The 10473-nt window shown below is 32.3% G+C and overlaps 2 protein-coding genes across 3 annotated transcripts in view; one reads left to right on the top strand and one right to left on the bottom strand.

Annotated features, from left to right (window-relative positions):
- Positions 1-10473, bottom strand: part of LOC143340485 (CB1 cannabinoid receptor-interacting protein 1) — a 199865-nt gene that overhangs the window by 161427 nt on the left and 27965 nt on the right. The window lies entirely within an intron of this gene.
- Positions 3760-9928, top strand: LOC143340464 (RNA polymerase II-associated protein 1). Of its 2 annotated transcripts, none has more exons than XM_076762452.1 (9): positions 3760-4675; positions 5436-6126; positions 6514-7018; positions 7108-7277; positions 7600-7759; positions 7845-8124; positions 8216-8319; positions 8423-8493; positions 8749-9928. In XM_076762452.1, exons 1-9 carry the CDS (start codon positions 4199-4201, stop codon positions 9756-9758), a joined length of 3468 nt encoding a protein of 1155 aa, XP_076618567.1. In that variant the 5' UTR covers positions 3760-4198; the 3' UTR covers positions 9759-9928. The 2 variants fall into 2 exon arrangements, with proteins under 2 accessions (XP_076618567.1, XP_076618566.1); XM_076762451.1 differs by having other exon boundaries at positions 3761-4123; positions 4197-4675; positions 8423-9928.

Here is a 10473-nt window from a genome sequence, read left to right as displayed (position 1 = left end):
TGTGCACCAAACCTTGGGGGGTGAGGGGACAATACTTTGGATACTTCCTCTAACATTCCGACAGATGGCGATACTTTGTCACTTTTGGCGCAATATTGGAATAAATAAGTATCGCTTCCAGAAATTGTTTATAACTAATTAATTAGATGAAATAATGTATAGAAAAATGGTTGAGTAACTTAATTAGATTCGAATTTTTTGTTTTTACTTTAGTACTTTTACTTTTTTTTTTACTATAATTTTTGGCCAGAAATATCTGCCCAAATTTTCATGCGAATCTTTAAAACGTCATAACTCCTGAACGGATTGGACGATTTTAATGTTTAAAAAAGCCAACAACGCGTATTTTAATGGAGAATATGTAGAAATTACAAAAATATTGGAAAAGTTGCTCCCAAACCCTGTAAAGTGAGAAAAACCTCATAAAAATTGTCTAATTTTCAAACAGCCATAACTCCTACAATAGTGAATATATTTGTATGAAACTTTTTTCTGAAGTAGAGCTCATGGGTACCTACAAAAAAGTATTAGACAACTTTTCTGTAGGGCGTCAAATAAAATTACTAAAAATCAAAAACGAATTTTTAAGAAGAATCGTCAGGGGGTAGGTGCCTAAATTTTTCGGAGAAAAAAAAAACTTTCAAATCGTTTTGGAAAAATTATTTTCGGTTGTGGGCGTCAATTACAATTATTTTTGGTGAACAGACATACCCCATAATCCTGCGCATTTTCAAGAAAAAAATTCTGTACGGTCGGAACTTTAAACGTTAATAACTGTTAAACGAAGCCTTCATCAACAAATTAGTATTCTTGGTTTTCGTCTTATTTTGGCCTCTAGAATCTCCCATTAAAATTTTTCCCAGGGGTGGCCGAACACCCTGTATAATGTTTCAACATACGCATGAAATTTCAAGCGAACATTTCTGTATGTTTAAAACATTATAACTTCTGAACGGATTGGAGGATTTTAATGTTTCAAAATGCAAACAACGTGTATTTTGGTGAAGAATATGTAGAAATTCTAAGAATATTCGAAAAGTTGCTCCTTAACCACGTAAAGTGACATTGTCAATCAGAAAAATTGTCAATTTTCAAACGATCATAACTTCTACAATAGTGAATGTATCTCATTGAAATTTTTTCTGGAAGTAGAGCTTATCGACATCTATAAAAAAAAGGTATCAGACAACATTTCCATACAGCGTTAAACAAATTTATTAAAAATCAAATTTATATTGTTTTAAATTTGCAGCCATTAGCTCGGTGTTACCCATGATGAAGTTCTTCATTGTGGGTAACACCGATTACCAGGTCTCACCACGAGGAGGTTGCTGCGAGTGGAGACCCGAAGGGAGATAGATGAAATCTATCAAATCAAAGTTTCATCGATCTCCCCTTTACAGACCTAGAAACTAATATAGGAAAGAGAGAGAGAAATAGAAGAGAAAGAGATAGAATTATGCCAAATAATTATTTTGTTTAAAAGAGGGACGAAGCTAAATCGTGGGTGACGCGACGCGATACGACGCGATACACCATGCAATAGTGCCAGGAACGAGGGACGCGAACCGTATAGCGAAGTCAAAAGGGTCAGCTCGTTGCCTCTTAGCAAGTCTGATTGAAGAGGAAGAGAATCGACGCACCCAACACGGGTTCCCCATTTCTCCTAAGCATCCTGCTGGGAGCCCGCAGGACCCAACCCGGGATGTCTAACAAAGAGAGGGATCCTGAGTCGAGGCTATCGTAGACAGGAACAGTTCCTGAACCCCTCTACGGCCGAAATACTCTTTCCCTTGAATCGTCTCACCAGAGGACGGCAACTGACCCTTCGAACCAGTTAAACGGCCGATCACTTGCTTTCTACATCAAAGCAGCGGTGATCGGAGCTAGAGACGAGGGAACAACTGAAAACGAGAATCTATTAATTAATCCATCACTTGGCATGTTGCGCTTAAAATAAAATGTACAATATAAACTGAAAATTAACGTCGAAGGTGAAACCAATCAGGTTAAAATAGAAATTGAGAATTAATTTAAATTAATTAAATCAAAGAAATATAGGAAAAAGAAATATGCGACGTTAATTTTTATATTCGCGACGAAGCTTAAATTTAATCGGCTTACATTTACGTCGGCGCATGAACCCCTCAGCGGTTGAATCCGACGTCCTCTATTGGTAACCTCGAAATTGATCTAAACAAAAACTAAAATAATAATTAATACTCATACAAGAAAAATACAATTAATTGAATTAACCCAGACCTAAACACTGAAAAAATAAAAACTAATTATATGAAATAAGAGACCAAACAACCCAACGAAGTTCAAAGCAAAGAATCGAATAATTAGAAAAATAACAACCCAACGAAGTTCAAAGCAAAGAAAATAGCAAAGAAAATAGCAACCCAACGATGTAATCTAGATAAAAACTGAAAAAAGAAACAATTATATGAATTAATGGAACAGAACATCCCAACGAAGTAATATGGTTGATATTAAATTGGGCAAAGAACCCAAAGGAAAGTTCTTTGAAACCAATAACACGCGTCAGAGTACCCCTGGCGGCTCCAGGGGTACTGAGGAGTTGGTCAGCAGTGGCCAACTTTATACCGGGAGGGGATTATGGGTTACAGCCATTCAGCCAATCAGCAGCCAGTTAGACCGCTTGATCGAAAGTTGTTTAACAAAGTTGCATAAATAGCAAGCTCTTTCCCGCGCACCAATTTTTCGAATATTCTTTGAATTTCTACATATTCTTTACCAAAATACGCGTTGTTTGCATTTTGAAACATTAAAATTCTCCAATCCGTTCAAAAGTTATAATGTTTTAAACATACAGAAATGTTCGCTTGAAATTTCATGCGTATGTTTAAAACATTATAACTTTTGAATGGATTGGAGGATTTTAATGTTTCAAAATGCAAACAACGCGTATTTTGGTGAAGAATATGTAGAAATTCTATTATATACCATAAATATTCCATTATTACAAATAATGATTCTTTAATTTCATTTTGATGGACAATTCATCTATCAAAGTTGCACAAATGACATCTGGGTCCCTCGTCATGGTCCGTCCTTTTTGGTCACTACGGGAGCCCCCTGGGGCGCTCGCGGAAGTTATCCCTCAACCACCAAGCAAGACGGACCATGATGCGAGATGAAGAATTTAATTGAAGATTTACATTCAATCAAGAGTTCCGAAGATGGTCAAGAAGATGTTTCACGAACAGCGGCCAAGGGACAACCCGGGTTTCTTTGAAGACGAAGAAAATCCCATCTTTGGGAACAACACTTAAAAACTGAACAACTCTTATATTGAACAACTCAGAGACTGAACATCTCTGTTACGGAATAACTCCGGAATACAACTGAACATCCTATATTTGTAATCCTATATAAAAATATAATTGACACAAATTTAATTAAATATTAAATAAAGATTCCTTGTTATAAAATTAAAGAATTATTATTTGAAATAATAGAATACTTGGAAAATGAATCGTTTGAAAATAGTTTATCAAATAAGACTATGAAAGCTATTTTCAAACGTTTTATTTTCCAACTATTCTATTATTTCAAATAATAATTCTTTACTTATATGTATGTGCCTATAATAGCTCGAAACGTAAAAATGTTTGGGCTGTCGAAATTCGAAATTGCCGCGTAGACGGACTTCGACTGTTCAAGAGCAAGAAGGAAAGACTCCCGTTCACGTTCTTTATCGATTTTCCGAAGTTGCATGAAGTGCTGACCTGGTGTAACAAGTGGTTCGTGTGGTAGGATATGTCGGCTTTCTCCACCACTCCGTTAAACGGTAAGGAAAGTTCGTCGTTACTAATGTCGTCGTCGATGCATTCAATTATGCCAGATCTGGCCACACTGATGGCGGGTTTCGATGTTGGGTTATTGTGTTTCACGTGTTTGGTTAAGTAGTCAAGGAAGAAATGTTTTTTTACCAACGTACATCGAGTTATGATTTTTACCTAAAAATGAACATAAAATATACTTAAAAGTGTAATATCAATGAAATACATGTTTAATAATACTTAATATATATTGTAAGCAATAAACGCTTCGATGGTATTCATAACCTAAAAGTGTTTAATGTCGAAAAACTAAGGTAATACCCATAGACAGAGGTTATAATTTTTTAGCTACTGAATTATTGAATGTGTTCGTAAAATATTTAAAAGCTATGGATGGTGGTCCGACTTTAAAGCGGCCTAAGCCAACGGATGGCGAAGAAGAATTATTTCGTATGCAAGACGAATTTTTGATGAATAAACAACAACCATCTGCAAAAGTAATTAATTTACGAGGTTCAAAGGCACCTTTTGACATTACTGGTTCTGATGAAGTGCCTAAAAATCAGACAAGTAGTGGGAAAATAAGGTCAAAATTTTCTGAATTGAAAAAACATAAAATACACAATAGGGTGTATACTCATCAAACTGGTGGCGATGTTTTAAATCCTGTAATCAAGGAAAATGTTCAGGAAAATTTAAAACCTAAATTACAGGATTCTGTTCAAAATATACAAATTGCACCATCTAATATAATATTAGGAAATATTATTGAAAAGAAATATGGCCCAAACAACTATAAATTGAACGAGGAGTCTTTTTCTGCTTTGGACAAAGGTTTCCCTGACGTTTTTGTTTCTGATTATATGGTACCTATATAGTTTCATATCCCTATTTAACTCAAATTATACAAATGGTTGATTAAACAAATATTTAAGTATTAGTACAATTTTGGTAACTATGCTGTGTAATTGAAATAAATATACGAAGTGTTCCCAAGTTAAGTGGCTACATTTGACGTATGTTCTTTTTGACGCAACATACGTTTTTACAAACTAAAGCTTTTGCTTATTTGTTAATGCATTAACATATTCTTTGACCTGAATTCTATCAAAAACTTATAAGATAAGTATGCCAAAATATTTAAAAAACTATAGTAAATTTAAAAGAAAAGTTAAAAACTGTTTCACAGAAGAGTGACAGAATATTGATGTTAATTTTAATATACTAACACACTTATAATATGTACAGCAAAATATTAATATTTAATTCAAAATTATTATTTTAATTTTATAAATATTAATAATATGATGTCCAAATATTTTTGTAACATTATTGAGTAATTTCCAGTTACTCTTCTATTATTTAAAACACTGTAAGTAATAAATAAAAAATTTTTGCAATTTTGTTAATTAACGAAACTAAACTGAAACTAAAAACTACATTGTAACATAATTAAAGACATTTTTATGCTTCATTGTATATTTACTTCAACTACAAAGCATAAATAGCAAAACTATACTGCCGTCCAAATATTTTTGTGACCAACCGTGTACTATTGTTATAAAAACATGTAAATTTTAATTTGTACATTTGTCGTGTAGGTGTTTAAGTGTTAGTCTTTTGCAGAAAAATGATGGTAATCAAAGCTTATTTTGGCAACAAGTTTCCCCAGAAGAAAATGCGACACACAATTCTGAGGATCTTCAGAAGTGTGAACCTTCATTTAATAATGGTAGTACTATTATAGAGAAATCATGGGCAACTGAGATACACAAAGAAAATTTAGAACGATTAAATAGAATGAGTCAAGAAGATATATTAAGAGAGAAAAGTAAGCTTGAGATGATGCTTAAACCAGAATTAATTCAGTTTTTAAAAGATAGACGAAATAAAAAACAAAAAGCAGAAGAGGATCAAGATAAAATTGAAAAATCTAATATTTTGAATAAAGATGAAAATGTGACATATATGGATGAAGAGAAATTGATTACAAAAGAAATTTCTAACAGGCACGATAAAGAATTATCAAACAATAATAATGTTACATTAATGCAAATTGATAAACGTGAAAAAGTCGTTGATAAATACAGTAAAGATATGTCCAAGAATACTGATGATACACAGATGCAAATAGACAAATCTGAGGAAACTGTAACAGAGCCTCCTATAGAGTTAATGAAACTGGCTAAAGAAAAGGGTTGGGTACATATGGATGCTCTTGAACGCGAAAAGTTAAAGTGGATGGAAGATATACCAATACAGAAACAAGATGAACCTTCTCCAGATGTACCATACAATGCTCGTTTCGATTTCAATGGTAAATTTTCTTATGCTGTTCTTTAACACTGGCGGCAGGACTCCAATCTGTGTACTCACGCGTTTTCCTTTTTATTATCACAATTTATAATATAAATAATAGCAATCATTAATAGGGATAAAAAATAAAATAAATAAGTGCAGATAATATTTATTCCGATTTGGCACAAGAGTATAAAATTTTATCCTATACTTATTATTTCCAGTAAATTAGAAAAACTGTTTCCTTTCTTGGTTTGTTATGGCTACTTGTTTTATTATTTTTCGCGACTAGAGTAGGTTCAAATGGTCTGAGGCTTTGCCGTCCGAGTATTGATCATAATAACTTATTTAAAAGTATGTACTGGAAACATGAAAAGTGTATTAAAATTTTAATACCTTTTGCTAGGTTTATTATTGCCATATGAAGACGAAAGTGTACCAGTCGAGAAAGGTCTTCATCATCATGGAGAAGAACCTGAACGACCCGGATATTCCTTGCAAGAACTATTACAATTAAGCCGATCAGCTGCACAGCAGCAACGTTGCATGGCTCTTACAACACTGGCAAATATTATAGATAAAAGTCGTAAGGGCTGGTATGATAAAGCATTACATCCAGCACCTTTGCCTGTGCTAAGTCAAAGAAATCTCCTATTATTATTGAGGTTTTCTTTAGATGATACATCAGTAGCCATAGTAACAGCAACTTTACAAGCACTTAGAGCTTTTTTATATAGCGAAGAGGATGAAATTTGTTTGGATAGATTGTATGGTTTTCAAAATTACGAAGAACCTAATATAACGCCGCCAAAAACTGATATTACTAATACAAGTAATTTGAAAGATCATGAATTGGTACAATTAGACGCAATAGCTGCATTATTAAGAACTGATATATTCATAAGGATTAGGTATTTTTAATAATTTTATTTTTGTAACTAAAACAAAATGTATATGTCTGTAGAAATTTAGTTATAAAGTGAATTAAAATTATTTGCAGGTATATTTTGCGTGAAATGCGACCACCGCCAGTTGGTGTAACATGCGCATTAGAAATATTAATCAGACTCGCAAGATATTCAAATATAACAGCATTAAACATTATGAGCATTCCGAATTTATTAGAAGCAATCACTGAATACTTTATGCCATTATCTACAGATCGTTTAGGTTTATAAATTTGAAGTATCGACCCCTTCCCGTACTTTAACGAGACTCGTGATGAAGATTTTGACCCAAACATAAATATCACGAGCCAGATTCGCGAACAGCAAATCACGATCGTGATTGGGTTTTAGTTCCTATCAGTACGCCACAATAGTTGGTCACGATTCTTATAATCTCTGTTACAAAGCAGTTTAGCCTCAGTTTTTTACTGCGCCTACTGTTTGGGCCTGGATTTCATCGAGCTAAATGGCACGGGAAGGGGTTAAAATATTTCATATACAAACACATACAATAAATTAATAATAATTTATATTTTTATTCGTAGCAATGCAAAAAACTATAAATAATGTTTATGGAGTTCCTGTAACTCTTGCTGTTAGGTTTTGTCGTATTTTACTTTATTATGGAGGAAAACCAGTTGCCCAAAAGTTGAACAACCTTAAAATTAAACAACGCATTATTTCGTATATCTGTTGTGATGCAGGGTAATTTTTACATATATTTTACATTTAATTTTTATTTGTAACAGACGTTGTTGCAAATATAAAGTGTAATTAATTTCTTTTTAAGAAATGAAAGTATTGATCTCAGCATCGAAAGTTTACGACTATGGAAAACTTTACTACTTCACGGAGAGGCAATGGACAGTTTAACTGGCGTACAATTAATTTTATTGTCTCAGTTACAACTTCTATTAAGTAATCATGATATTCAAAATGCATCCGAATTGTCCTGTGAATATGCAGCAAATTTAATTGCTGTTGCCAGTTGCTTGACATCTTTAAAAGCAAATATATCAATTTTATTGTTGAAATGGAGTACACAGTTATTATCTTTAACTAATGTTACAGTATGTTCAAATTTAATTTATTGTATGAAATATTTATGTTCCAAATATTATATAAAGGTTAAATATTTACTAAACAATTTTTATTTTATAGTGGGGCAATACAAAACTTCTTGCAGAAACATTATTGGCAGTCAATGATACTTCCGTAATTCAAAAATTGATAATATCTCGGTCACGAGTATTTTCTAAACTTAGGTAAGTTACGTTTGACTTATTTTTAATTTCATATTATATTAAGTCTTTTTTTGTAAAAAATACCGATGTTTATTGACTTGTTAATGTTATTAAATTTTTATAGCTCTTCTTCAAATTTATTGAGTGGCTATAGGCCAGCTACTGAACGCGATCCTCCTTCTCTACCTCATCTAGGTATATTAACAGAGGATGGACAATTGCAGCCTATAGTATCTCAACAATCTTGTATACCATTTCTTGCAACTGTCTTAAAAGTATTCATTAATCATTGTTTTATAGAAGAAGTTCAAGCAATTCTCAGCCTTCCACAACTTTGTAAATATTTAAAAAAATTAGAAACAACAGAATGGTGCTTAGAAAGATCATGGTACACAAGATATGAGTTATCTTTTTTGATTGCTATAGTGAAGGCAGCTTCTCTTGTTAAAGATAAACTCGACAAAAGTACAGCGCATATTATTTGGAAAATTGCTGTAAAACTTGTATCATCTTTACCTGCTGATTTTTCATCCGATGTAAAAAATATGCTTCAGATTGCATTATCAAAAGAAAAATTAAGTTTAGCAACGATAGCAAACGAATTAGAGAAATTAAATTTGAGTCCAAATGTCGAGAATATTAAATTAAATTTAACCAGCGACGTGGCTGCTTTATATGAACATTATGTAGAACTGAATGGTGAATGGGATCAAGCGGCAATGCCTAAAGATTGGCTTTATCTACCAGTAGTACACATTTATACTAAATGTAGAAACAATAGCACATGCAATGATGAAGATAAATCTACTATCTTGGCTGTACTGAGTTTAGAATTAGTATTACCTGATTTGGTTGAAAAGTTATCTCAAAGTCTAAGATTCAGCAGATTAGTTCTAGTATACCTATGTGATACAGTATATTTAGATAGCGACGTATCTGCTTTACTTACTAAAGCCATCGTATCTTTATTGAAAGATAATTATAAGAAATTTAATTTTACAATAGATTTGCCAGGACTTAACTCGTTTACTGATTTATTCACGATCATGTGCGAACATTTTTGTTCAACTTCTTATGGTGATTATGGTTTTTCGATGACTATATTGCTGCTAATTGCACAAAGGCACGACGTTCACTATAGAAAACTACTATGGTCGGAACATGCGGGTTTGTTGCGTTACATTAGATTACCTTTAGAACAATTGGTTATTCCGTTAAAAGAATATTTCTATCCACTCGAGGAAGATACATCTTTAATAGAAAGTTATATAACCGCTCTTGTTAGAGAAATTGTTAAAAAAGATTGGTGTCCCATTCCTTATGCCATTGCTGTACATCATTCTGCAATGTATTTAAAACAACCAAATAAATTGGCAGTACGAATGAGAATGAAATTAGAGAAAATACCCAATAAAGATTTAGCTGTAATGTTACTAGAATACAAAGAACCTACATTATAAGTGTGGATAATTGGTGTATTAGATTTTTGATAAGAGATTTGAAATTAATTACGATCAAATTTACGAAAGTTTTCAGTATGAGCGATTTGTAATAATTTAAAATTAATAAGTTAGCATTTTGAACATAATATGTATATGATTTATATTATGTAATAGAAATTGATTTCCAATTTGTTGTGTAAATTATAACCTTACACTCCTTGCAGACATGGATTCGATAGGTTTTATTTTGTGACACAAAACGAAAGATAATTCTTGAAGAGATACATAAGTATAATTAATTTCAGTTGGTCGGAGAATATACAGATATCGGTATTATTAGATAAGCAATTAATTACAAGATTAAAAAATAGGAACAATTTGTGTTTACAATTACGCAAAGCATAGAGGCACTGTTTGGTCAGTTTCACTGATTAACAAAGTTATCAATAAAATAGTACACAATACAGTCTAGAAAATGTAACGTTCGAAATTCTGTAGTGTGTTAATAGGTGATGTAAGTACATATACATATGTTTAATTATGCGGGTTGATTATAGGTATTTTATTTTTAATTAATCGTTGACTATATTTTCACGGTCACTAGCTTCAGCTTACAATTAGTAACATCGATGTTCTAACTTCTATCGAAGTAAATAGGCGAGAAAAGTAGTAATAAGTAGGTACACATGTTTATTTATCTAATAACAAAACGTCCTAATTAGATGTTGCGTTA

Source organism: Colletes latitarsis, chromosome 3 (genome assembly GCF_051014445.1).
Source record: "Colletes latitarsis isolate SP2378_abdomen chromosome 3, iyColLati1, whole genome shotgun sequence".
NCBI lineage: Eukaryota > Metazoa > Arthropoda > Insecta > Hymenoptera > Colletidae > Colletes > Colletes latitarsis.
Note: the sequence above shows the minus strand (reverse complement) of the source record. Positions and strands in the feature narration are given on the sequence as shown.

Excerpts from the sequence above, each read along its gene's own strand:
- LOC143340464 (XM_076762451.1), top strand. The coding sequence starts at position 4,199 with ATGGATGGTGGTCCGACTTTAAAGCGGCCTAAGCCAACGGATGGCGAA. Across the intron at positions 6,127-6,513 it reads TGCTCGTTTCGATTTCAATG|GTTTATTATTGCCATATGAA; the intron begins GTAAATTTTCTT and ends ACCTTTTGCTAG. Across the intron at positions 7,019-7,107 it reads GATATATTCATAAGGATTAG|GTATATTTTGCGTGAAATGC; the intron begins GTATTTTTAATA and ends AATTATTTGCAG.